Below are 12,243 nucleotides of genomic sequence, written 5' to 3'. Positions count from 1 at the left end.
CCTTGGGACCAAACCTATCAGTTGGATGTTCTGAACCAATCAGAGGTAGGTCTTGCGCCCCCTCTTGGTTGAATAGGAAGTTATTGTGCCCCCTACAATCATTCTTATGTCTTAGACGGGTGGTTTAAGGTGCTTGTTTTCCCTCCAAGGGCCCTGTTCTTGATGTTGGTCTGTCTTGTCTTTGCCTACGAACCTTTGCAATTTCCCCTACTTGATCAGGGCTTCTATTTGCTGCTTCAAATCGTAACATTCAGAAGTATCGTGTACATGGTCGCGATGGAAGCGGTAGTACTTTTCCCTGGACCTCTTGTTGGGATCACCTTTCAACTTGCCTAGAAACGTCAATGATCCTTCGTCCTTTATCTTCATTAGTACCTGGTCGATCGAAATGTTCAGCGGAGTGAAATTTGTGAATCTTACCGAGGGGGTCTTGGAGCGTCTAGCCTCTTACCTGTCACCTATCCTCATGGCCTTCCATTCTCTCTCCTATCTTGCCTCTTCCTGCTTCTCTCTCTTTCTAGACTTTTCTTCTCATGCAGGTAGCGCGTCTTCCGCATTCATGTATTTGGTAGCCCTATAAAGTACATCCGACACAGTCTTTGGATAGTTCTTGTATAGAGAAAACAAAAACTTACCCTTCCTTAGTCCATTGGTGAATGTTGCTACGAGTATCTTGTCGTCAGCTTCATCAATCAAAAGTGCCTCCTTGTTAAAACGGGTAATGTAAGATCTCAGTGTCTCATCCTCTCATTGTTTAATGTTCATCAAGCAGGCGGTTGACTTCTTGTATCTGTGTCCCCTAATAAAGTGTGAGGCAAACTGGGCACTCAATCGCTTGAAGGTATTAATGGAGTTTGGTGTCAGCCTGCTAAACCATACCCTCGTAGGACCCCTTTGTGTAGTGGGAAAGGCCCTACACATGATTTCATCCGCTACGTCCTGTAGATGCATGAGGGTCTTGAACGTCTCGAGATGGTCTAACGGGTCCTTAGACCCATCGTAGGCCTCTATCAGTGGAATACGGAACTTCAGCGATAAAGGGAACAAAGTAACAGGTGCCATGAATGGTGAATCTGTCCGGTGCACCAGTTCGTCGAGATCACTTGACACTCGCCCTTTGAGGGCATTCATCATTAGGTCCATCTGCTCCCTCATCATCTACATATCTGTGACCAGGTTCGGTGGGGCGGTATCCATGGCCGTCGGTCTACTCATGACATTTCTGCCTTTCGGCCCTTCTCGATTCTGTCTGGTATCGTTGTGCTGAAGGTTGTTTCCTTCCTACTCCCCCACTTGGGCTTAGGGCTTGGCGTCTTGGTTGGCGCAGTTGTTCTTCCAAGTCATGGTTTTGCTTAGTAAGGCGTTCAACCGCCACTGCGAGTGTCTAAATCTATCTCTCAAGGGCCGCAGTACGTGGTTCGTCTCCTTGGTTGTTGTGGGTTGCCATCAAGAGAGTAAGCACCATGCAACCTTTTTGCCTAGCAAGCAGCAGCACGGCTTGCCTACTGTTCCCACAGACGGCACGAACTGATGATGCTGAAAATCGTCAGTAAGCTGCATAGTCCTCACATGCCCAAAACAACACCTGCACAACACCGAAAAAAAAAAAAGACCTCAAGAGAGTACCGGTGTGGTACCGGCCTAATACCTTCCGAAGGTTAAGTTAGAGAAATTGTCACAACTCTAAAGTGTCAAAGTCGGGATGAATTATGCGTACCCCATTTTCTGAAGGTTTTGGCCCTTTTATAGTGGTGGGAACCGACCGTGGTGCCTTGGGCAAGAGGAATATTTTCTTGTAGAGAAAATCCTCATAAATGCGTGTAATTTAAGAGAACCTTTCCATATAAGGGTTTTATTGACTAGGGTTAGTTGTGGAGTACAAGTTATTGTTATTTGAAATTTCCTTGGGAGCCAAGTAAGCCATGTTATTGCCACGTGGCTTATTTGGCATCGTCAATCTTGGTATCCGTCTGGAGCGTTATCCATCCACTATAGGCGATCCGTTCTCCTTAGATCATCCGTACACTGAAGGTGTCCCATTCCCCCAGATTATCTGTCCACCTATAAGGGGTTTTGTCATCTCATGTTTTTGTCCGTCGTCCTAATGATGCTACCTATGGTAGGTCTTTGTAAATTCTGACCGTCTTCTTTAATTTTACCCTCTTCAATTTTAATTGATTTTCTTTCATTTTCTTATTTACATGGTAATATCTTTTTCTTTTTCTTTTTTTGGTTAAAACATGGTACTATCAATAAAAGCATACAATGTTGTATGCTTTTTTTTTTTTTTTGGTTAACTGAGATTTTCTACTTCATCTCAATTGAATTTTTTTTTTTTTTTAAATCTGATAGTGTAATCCCATCATGTGCCTTTCTAATTCAATGTATTGAGAATCTGATTCACTAGTTCACATTATGAACCCACTTATTAATTGATTGATAGTTGTTAATTGCATGAAACCGCTAGAATTTCTCATAGCCTTTTACCATATTATTAATTCTTAGTTCTATAGATATAGACGTGGTTGAATCCAATATACAATCCAAGTCAAGAAGAGAGTTGTGGGTTCTAGTTAGCTAAATTAGTAAGTTTTTTATGGTTGTATAAGAGATCTAAAATTCAATCCCTGCGTACACAAAAATTAATTAGTTCTTGGTCTGATGATAAAGAGTTATCATTAGGAGTGAACGCTATAAATTGAAAGTCTCTAAAAAAAAAATAAATAAATAAATAAACTCTTTCACCTAAAGTTGTGGTGTGTCTTTGTGTTAGAACCCATTTTCCTCTCCCTTGTGTGTGTCAGCGTATGTGTGTTTGTTTCTCAAAAAAAAAAAAAAAAGTCAAGAAGAGACTATTTTTTTGAGTAAATAGTAATACTTATTAAAATACACACGAAAATAGTAATACTAATGTTTGAAACCGGGTTTATAATATATTACATAACTAAAGTACAAGTACAAAAGGCTTTTCTAAGCTAGCTTACAACCACTATTTCAATCATAAATACACTTTTACTTGTATAAGTGTTGGGAAATTTAGACCCCGGTTGATAGAATTAACAAGTTTTAAACTCAAGTTGTTAATTAGATTTATTATGAATAAACCTTGTTAAAACGAACTAACATCAATATCATGTCAAAATCATGCAGCGAAAAAGTAAATAGGACAAGATATGATAACCCAAGAAAACCAATGAAACAAACTAGTTTCATAGTAAAATACCTAGGGGAAAATCTTCCCGAAAAGCAATTCACTATTATAAAGTTGTGATTTACAACTATTTTGTGTTGACTTTAATTACGTGCCAAATTTGATTCTAATTATGTTCAATCTTATGTACCCTGTATTTTATGTGGGATTTATTTGTAAGGGTTGTGTGTGAGAGAGTGTGAAAACTTAAGGCAACATTAAAGACTAAAGAAGTTTTCACGGGTAGCTCGCTAGTAGTCTTCTCATGAAGTGAAGCATGTGCTCAGCACATGACTGGAATGTGAAGAGTCATGACAAATGGTGACAATTGGTTTTCATGAGTGTCTCGCGAGTAAGGCCTTCCTGCGAGATACCCGCGAAACATTCTGTTTTGCTATTTTGTCATATCTGCTCCACTACATCCTCACCCACACTATATATACTCTCATTACCCACATATTTAGAGGAGTGCTTTCTAGAGAGAAAACCCTAGCCACAAACCTTGAGAGATAGAAATTGTCATACCCACAATCATCTACACAATCCATTGTGGTTTTCCTCAACTCCTACCTCTCCATATCCATATCTTGAGAGGTTGATAGCCCAAACACTTACCACACCCATTCTGATTGTCAAGTGAGGTTTTGGTGCTACTAGGAAGCATTGGAAGAAGCCAAGCTTTGGCAAATGCAATCGGGCGCATTGCGAGATCCAGAAAGTTAGACAAGACACGATTCCGAGAAGCCTTGTTGGAGTAGGAGCTTGTAGGGCTTAGGTGCATTGGGTAGATTAGGCTTGGAGGATCTCTTACTATGTGTGTATTCCAACTTATTGTCTAGTGGATCGATTTACTGCTTAGAGGGTGGCGAAGAGGTTTTTCCCTGAGTTCTTCAATTTCTTCTTCGATAACACATCGGTGTGTTATCTGATATGCCAAAAACATATTGACCCCTTATAATGGATTAATTGATTAATTAGCCAAGTTCAATTAATTAACCAATTTAACATGCAAACGCGTGGTAGCACAAACAAATCACCAATAAACTAAAGTGCAGCGGAAAATAAATTTGACACAGTGATTTGTTTACGAATGGGGAAAACTTTCAAGGCAAAAACCTCACCAGGTGATTTTAAGGTCACCACTCCCGAGAATCCACTATTATCAAAACAAGCAGTTACAAGTAAAGGAATCCTAGTACCTTATACCAACCTATAGTTGAACCCTTACCCCAATACCCAATTATACTTGTTCTGTAGTGATAATCTCTCATTTTCAATGCACGGCTCCTAGTATGTGACTAACCAATTACGCGGATCCCAGTACGCGACTTCAATCACCAAGTTGAGAAAGATGTTGGCTACAAAGTTCTTCAGTTCATCCTCACAATGAAGAACAAAAAGATGTTTGGTTACAAAACCCTACGGTGCAAAGACATAGCAGCTTCTTCACAAAAAGATGAACTAGGGCAAATTTTGTCTCCGGTCACAAATTGCTTGAACAGACTTTTCTCAATGCTTGTGCAACTTGTGCTTACTTTGACGGCCCTTATAATAATCATTTTATACATCTAGGGTTATGAGAAAAGAAGGCCAAAAGACATATCCACGGATTGGAATCAAAACAGATCTGAAAATCTGTTTTTCTTAAACCTCGATAGATAGAGGTGTCGAGGTGTTGTCAAGCAGCTATCGAGCCACGGGCCGGAACTGACTTCTTAAAGCTCGATAGATTCAACTGTCGTTCTTAAATGATTAGCACTTCTCAGCTTGTTTCTTAGAAAGACTTGCATGGCTTTAACACTTGATCTTGAAACCTTGTTTCTTGAAGTATTAAAAACATCCTAGATTTATCTAAATACAAGTAAAGTGCGTTTTGTCAAATGATTAGCCAATTACATAAAAAGAACGACATATGTTCTTAAAAAGTGAATCACATATGTCCTAACAATCTTCCCCATCTTTGGTTGAACCCCATCTTCATCATAATCTGCTCAAGAAAAATCTATTCAACCCGGTCGTACGCTTTGCTCATATCAAGCTAAGAGCCATGAAACCTAATTTACTCATTCTCTTTGACTACAAATAGTGGAGCATCTCATGAGCAATAAGGATATTGTCGGTGATGATCCTTTTCGACATAAAGGCGCTTCCGGGCTTCTTAAATGATCTGGGGGAGGAGTGGTTTTAAGAGATTTGCAAGAACCTTTGCAATGAGTTTGTACAGAACATTACTTAAATTTATGGGGTGAAAATCTGTAACCCGATGAGCACTCTTAACTTTAGGAATAAGGGTTAAAAATGTATGGTTAAGAGATTCAGGAAGTTTACTTGAGTTGAGAACTGAGAGCACAATATCCGAGTCTACAAAGGGTCATACCTCGCTTGCTTCAAAAGGTCTATCCAAGTCTACATTCATGGATGGGCTGACTCTTGGTTCAACCCCACACAAAACCGAGTCTAGAGATAGGGGATTTGAGGAAGTAAACAAAACCAAGTAGTAATTAACAATCATATCACCAATTTTGCCCTCATTTTCTATCCAGTCACGAACTTCGTTCTTTAGGCCTACTATGAAATTTCTCTTATTCCTTTTTAAGGATCGGCAATCGAAATATTTTGTATTTTGATCACCATACTTCAACCAGTCCGACTTAGCCCTCTGGCTCCACATACATTCCTCTAACTTCATCAAATTTTTTATCTCCTCACTTAGGGACTTCACTCTGTCATGGTTACTCCCCACCATAGATGAAGCCTCAGCCTTAACCAACTGCTTTCTTTTCTGAGCCAATAAAATGCAGACATTTCGAAAAACTTCCTTATTCCAGGTACTCAAAAGGGATTGACAGTTACTAACCTTCAACAAGACATTTTCCATTTGATTGCCCATTGGACCTATATCCCAGGCTGAGTGAACTACTTCCTTACATTGCTCATCAATTAACCACATGGACTCGAACTTGAAGGGTTTGTTAGGCCTATAGAAACAGCTCTGAGCATCATCAGTACATAACCAAATCGGATTATGGTCCGAGGAATAGCTCGACAGATGGTGCAGTCGAGCTGTTGGGAAGTTGTGCATCCAATCAGTTGAGGTCACCGTCCTATCCAACCTAACCCAATTACTGTACCATTGAATCACCGGTTACACCAAGTGAACGGAAGACCCGTGAAGCCCAAATCCTTTAGCCCATAGACGTCTAAACAATCTCTAAAAACTTGCATTTGACTCTCAGGCCAAATACACCCACCAGACCTCTCCTGTACTCGAGTAATCTCATTAAAATCTCCAATACAAACCCATGGTAGACTCAATTGAGACCCAAGGTGTCGCAGCATAATCCAAGAGTCTTCCCAATTGGCAACTTCAGGGGCTTCGTAGAAAAATGTACCAGGCGTCATCAACTCTTGGATTCATCACTGCATCGATATGGCAAGGAGAAAAAAGTACAGATGTGGAGGTTAAGCTCATTTAACCAAAACAGAGCAAGCCCACCACTGAAGTTTTGCCGAGGGACAATAAAGAGATTATCAAAACCCAGACGACAACGAATCCTTTCCAAAAAAGCTTACTTCATCTTCGTCTCCATTAGGAAAACTACCTTGGGAGCTTTTGCTTTCACCAAATCGGAAAGCTCTCGAACTCGCCGTGGGTTCCCAAGCCCACTTCACGGTAGTTCCAACTCAAGCAATTCATGATGGTTGGCAGGGCTAAGGACCAGCCACCACCATTGAGTTGACATTGCCGAGTACATCATTTTCTGCTTTGAGATGAACACCTCTTCGTTTTGGAACTGGGATATATGAGGCTTTTGGTAAGAGGCGTTTACGTGAAGGTTCTGGAGAAAGAGCTGTATCTAGAAGGATTTGGGGCTTAGTATTGTTTCTTGTTCGACTCAGTTGGACCCTAACGTGGGCAAGAACTTTCTAGGCTTCTCAATTTTAATATAAGCAGGCCCAAACCCACTGCAACACTCACAGGAGGACACTTAATAGCACTTTGCCTACTCACTTCAGACACCCCACCTTTTTCATCCCTGTTTTCACTCGTGGCATCCTCAAACTTTCTAAGTTCTCGATCAATTTCATCTAGTTTGTTTTGGAAGGGATCACTACTTTCCAATTGACCCGAGATCTTCCTTTTTTCCTTTGGCTCAAATCCCATTACCTTCCCACTTCCTGACACGCCTAAAGAAATGGGATTGTTGTCGGCTGTTTGAGTTTCCTTAAGGGAAAAGTCACCGAGTTGATTTGACGTGCTAGAAGACCCCACGCAGCCAGGTAAGGCATCACAGTCCTTTTGAGGTCCGGTTTTTTATGGAAGATCATCCTTATTTATGACAAAATCGTGGGTGTCCATTCCCATGTCAGGCTTAGTGTCCGTTTGGTTGAGCTTTTAGGACCCAAAACGTAGCTTTTAGGAAAAGCTGGCAGTGGCTGGGCGTTTGGTGAAGCCTAAACGCAAATTTTAGATAAAAGTTGCGTTTTGAGGAAAAGGCAAAAACGCTGAAATCAGAAATGCTGGTCTGAAGGTCCATAACGAAAACGCGCATCAACGTTGGAAGCTATCCGTTGAGCTGAGACCTAAAATTACAGAATCACCCTCTCATCTCATTTCCTGCTTCGCTGAAATTGCTGTGTAATAATTCCTCCCATTTCTTCTCTGCTCTGCCTTCTCTGTGCTGCTACCGATCTCCCTGTGGTAAGCTTCTTCTTCTTCCTCTTCTGCTTTCTTCTTCCTCTTCTTCTTCGTCCTCTTCTTCTTCTTCCTCTTCTTCTTCTTCCTCTTCTGCTTTCTTCATTTTCTCTGAAGTGTAATTTTTTTGTTTTAAATTTTTTTTTTCTGATCTGAGACAGGAATCTTGAAGGTACGCATTTGATCAAAAAGGCACCAACCAAGATCGATCTGCTACCAAAATCCACCGTGTACCAACAAAGGATCCGAATTTTTTTTTTTTTTTTTTTAAGATCTGAAACAGGGTGTATTTGATCTAACAGCTTTGTACCTTTTTGAGTTTTTGAGGGTTTGGAGATTTAATGATGACCCATTTGGTTCTTTAGTTGATTGGGTTTTGAAATTTGTTTGTTGATTGGGTGTATTTGATCTAACTTTGTTTGAAACCATATTATGATTTATTGATTTTTTTTTTTTTAATGTTTATGAAACTCTGCATGTGTCTGTTAAATGCTAAACACAATGCATTTTGTCCAATAGTTTGCACACCTTAACAAATAGAAGAAAAAAAAGACCAAATAGCTTGAGGGAAATGAAGTTACTATCTTTTAGCTAAGACTAATCACAATGGCCGTCGCTGCAAGTGCATGCCCAAGAAGAATGATTTCAGATCGTCGCTACCGCTCGGGCATGACCCATCAAGAAGAAGAAGATTTCCGCCGGTTGCCGGGGTATGCCTGCCAGCCCTGCCAAAGAATGCCATCACCTGCCATGGCGTGGGCATGCTCAGCCAGAATGCATCACTCGTCATTGATGGGTTGATGGGCCACAGCAGCAGCCGTATCAGCCGCCGTCGATGGGTCATGCCCAAGACAGAATCGCACCGGCCTGCCGTCGAGCCGCGGCCCAGCAGCGCAGCGACTGATGCCGCATTCGCCGCCGCCGGGGCATGCCCAAGACAGCCTGCATCAGCCGGCCGCCGCCGGGGCATGCCTGGGGCGGAAGAAATGCTTCATCACGCGCCGTCGCCAAGGCATGCCTGAAGAGTAGCTGTGATCGCCCGCTCGCCGATGGGTCATGCCCAGCAGCGTTGTCACGGCCGCATCACCGGCCGTCAAGGCATGCCCGGCCATTAGCCTCGCTCATCACCGCTCAGCCGTCAAGGCGTGCCACTGTGGAAGACCGCCGCTCGATCGGCCGCCGCCCAGGTCATGCCCGCGAGCTGAAGAGCTGAGGCGGCACCGCGCGGCTCGCCGCCGCGGGCATGCCCACAGCTACTGCCGTGCCATTACTGCCGGGCCGCCGGTCATGCGTTCCAAGAAGAATGCTGCACCGCCCGCCGGCCGGAGTGGGCTCATGCCCAGCAGCCAGCTAGGCTCGATGCCGCATGGCCGTCGCGTCGCCAGCATGCCCAGCGAGCCACCGCCCACCACCGTCGCCGGGGGCATGCCCCGCAACAGCCGTTCCATCACCCGCCGTCGTCGGGGTACGCCGCCAGCCACGCTCATCACCGTCGGCCGGGGCATGGGGAGCCAGCTTCAGTGAGCAATGCCATTGGGCCGTCGCTGGCATGCCGTCAAGGCCCACAGCTAGCTCGGCCACCGCCCGCCGCCGCCGCCGGGTGATGCCCGCGCAGCCAGCGCCCCGGTCACCGCCCGCCGTCGTCGTGCATGCCTGGGCCAGCTACCGGATGTCCAACACGCCACGATGGGTCATGCCCAGCGAAGCACAATCGCTAGCCTCGGCCTGATTAGCCGCAATCTCGTCGGCCGTCAAGATGCCCAAGAAGCGCCGTCATCACTCGCTCGGCCGGGGCATGCCCAGCAGAGGCCGCACGCCTGCTGGCCGATGGTCATGCCCGCCAGCAGCCAGCCGATCGCCGCCGCGATGGGTCATGCTCGCAAAGAAGAAGAATGATGCCGCCATCACCGCCGTCGTCGGCTGGGCATGCCTACAGCGAGCGACGACGGGCCGCCGTCACCGTTTTCGGGGTGGTGCTCAAAGAAGAATGCCGACGTAGCCGGCCGCTCGGCTCGGCCGGGCTATGTCGCGCCGCTCACTCGGGGCCGTCGTCGTCTGGTCAAGATGCCCAGCAAATAGGCCGTCATTACCGCTGTCGCTGCTGGGCATGCTCAAGCGCAGCTGATCACCGTCATTCAGCCGGCCGATGGGTCATGCCTGGGCGAGCGAGCTCTGCTGCCGCATCCGCGCCGCCGGGGCATGCTCGGCACACGGACTGGCCGCTGATGAACGTGCTCAACAGCGAGCTGGAATTTCCGGGCGCCGCATCCGTCAAGATGCTGCCTGGAAGAAGAACATCGCCTTCGTCGGCTGATGGGTCATGCCCGCTGTAGCCAGCCAGCTCGATGCCGCATCACCGTCGTCGGCCGGGGCATGCCCAGGCAGCTCAGGCACTCGCCACGCCTGCTAAGATGCTCGCCACAGCTCGCACTAACAAGAGCACGTACTCATCACCGCTCGCTCGATGGGTCATGCATAATATACTTCTCGCATATATTTCCAGGAATGTGACTCGCATAATAAAAAATATGAACTAGTTACTTGAGGAAATTGACACATATTTAATTATTTTCACTCATTTATGTGTAAACTTATTTTTTTTATGTTATTGATTGTGCGTTTTTTGCATTTTTTACAATCTTCTATTTTTTGCATTTCTTATGGCTGGTTAACTTTGAGTGATGGGGGAAAAATACCACTTCCAACCCCCGAGGTAAAAAAGGCTGTGAGCGTATTGGGATATTAATCCATCGTGGACAACTACTTTTTTGTAACCTTTGTGTGGAACAAATTCAAGTTTGGAATAGAACAAAAGGTACTTTCTTTAGTTCCGAAGGTTGGTTCAATTCACAGATCAAATTTTGTGAGGAGACCCTGGCCAAAACTAGTGATAAGGACTGAATTAAAAAGTAGGTGGGATGTATTAAAAGGTGATTGGAGAGTGTGGGAAAAATTGAGGAATCTTGGATACGTGCTTTAGGGCTGGATGCGTGAAGGAAGTGGAACGATTGCCGCTCCTTGGATTGTTGGTGGAACTCGAAGTCAAGGTGAGTTGAGTATTTTATTAATATGTAGTTACTTGGAGATAGTTTTTTTTTTTTTTTTTTATTATTATTCTTATATGAGTGAAATTACAATTACATTTTGTAGGAATTAATTAAAGCTAAAAAATTCCGAGAGAAAGGTCCGTTAATTCAGAACAACTTGAGATAATGTTTATGGATGTTTCGCAAAGAATCGGGGTAGCCGCATGGACCCCTTCTTCGTGTACATTACCTCCAACAATGCCAAAAGATAGTGCTGGTGATTCAGATGGAAACTGGGACTTTAAGGATAACCAATGTGACATGAGTTTAGACATTGGTAGTTTGCGCAGAAATACTAGTCAATCACGTAGTTCGTGACAAAAGCGAGCTAGTGAATCAATACCCTCATTTAAGAAAAGAAGAAGACAGGAGGAGCCGCAATGTTGGACAATCAGACTAGTGAGTTAATAAATCGTATGTCGTAATAGGTTCGAAGGTACTTCTCGAGAGTCACCAAGTTCAATTGATAATGTAATGGCGATTGTGAAAGCACTTCCCGGAGGCAATTTTGCGTTTCAGGTCAAGCTTCCATTCTCTTTTTAAAAAAGTCACGTAGGGAGATGTTCCTAACTTTTAAGGACCCGCAGTCACAGCCGAAGTTGGCTACAAGCAATAATTTATAGGCAGTAAGTGACTAACCCGATGTGGTATTAACTATGTTGTATTAGCTTTAAATCTAAGCTAGCTATGTTGTATGAACTATGTTGTATTTGCTAAGTGTTGTATTAACTTTAAACTAAGTTATGTGATATTTAGTATTAGCTTTGGACTAATATATGTGTAATGCAAACATATTTGAAATTTTAATTACGTGTTATGTACTTGATGTTGTGAATTGTCTTGGTATGTTGTGAATTGTCTTGATTGAATATTTGTTATTTTGTTGTGTAGCCGAAACCAATATGGATGATTATAATGGTACTCATGAGAGTGGCCATTTTATGGAACTATTAATGGATGGGGATTACGAAATTATTGTGATGATCATGATGGTAGTGATTATAACAATGTTGACAATAATAATGATGGTGATAATAATGATGGTGATAACAATGATGGTGATGATGATGATGATGATGATGATGAAACTAGTGACGGTGATGATGACAAAGTGATAGTGATTCGACGGTGATGATAGTAATGACAATTCTAACGATGAGTTTTACCAGCTTGTGACAAGTTACTCCGTGAAGCAAATTGTGACATATTTCAATAAGTACATTAGTAAGACTCCTTGTCATGATTCGAACAAACGGGGTGGGATTGGCCGA

At 43.6% G+C, this 12,243-nt stretch overlaps 1 protein-coding gene across 1 annotated transcript; it reads right to left on the bottom strand.

Annotated features, from left to right (window-relative positions):
- Positions 1 to 5,561: 5,561 nt before the first annotated feature.
- Positions 5,562 to 6,592, bottom strand: LOC142616189 (uncharacterized). The gene is made up of 2 exons (XM_075789056.1): positions 6,333 to 6,592; positions 5,562 to 6,168 (listed from the first exon to the last, which is right to left on the bottom strand). The coding sequence occupies exons 1-2, from the start codon at positions 6,590 to 6,592 to the stop codon at positions 5,562 to 5,564; spliced, it is 867 nt and encodes a 288-aa protein (XP_075645171.1).
- Between the last annotated feature and the right edge of the window lie 5,651 nt (positions 6,593 to 12,243).

Source organism: Castanea sativa, chromosome 11 (genome assembly GCF_040712315.1).
Source record: "Castanea sativa cultivar Marrone di Chiusa Pesio chromosome 11, ASM4071231v1".
In the NCBI taxonomy this organism is placed as follows: Eukaryota; Viridiplantae; Streptophyta; class Magnoliopsida; order Fagales; family Fagaceae; genus Castanea; species Castanea sativa.
The sequence above is the reverse complement of the archived record's forward strand: the minus strand, read 5'-3'. Positions and strand labels throughout refer to the sequence as shown.

Coding starts and splice junctions, on each gene's coding strand:
- LOC142616189 (XM_075789056.1), bottom strand. CDS start 6,592: ATGACGCCTGGTACATTTTTCTACGAAGCCCCTGAAGTTGCCAATTGG. Junction 6,169..6,332: donor CCGTTCACTTGGTGTAACCG/GTGATTCAATGG, acceptor CTGTTTCTATAG/GCCTAACAAACCCTTCAAGT.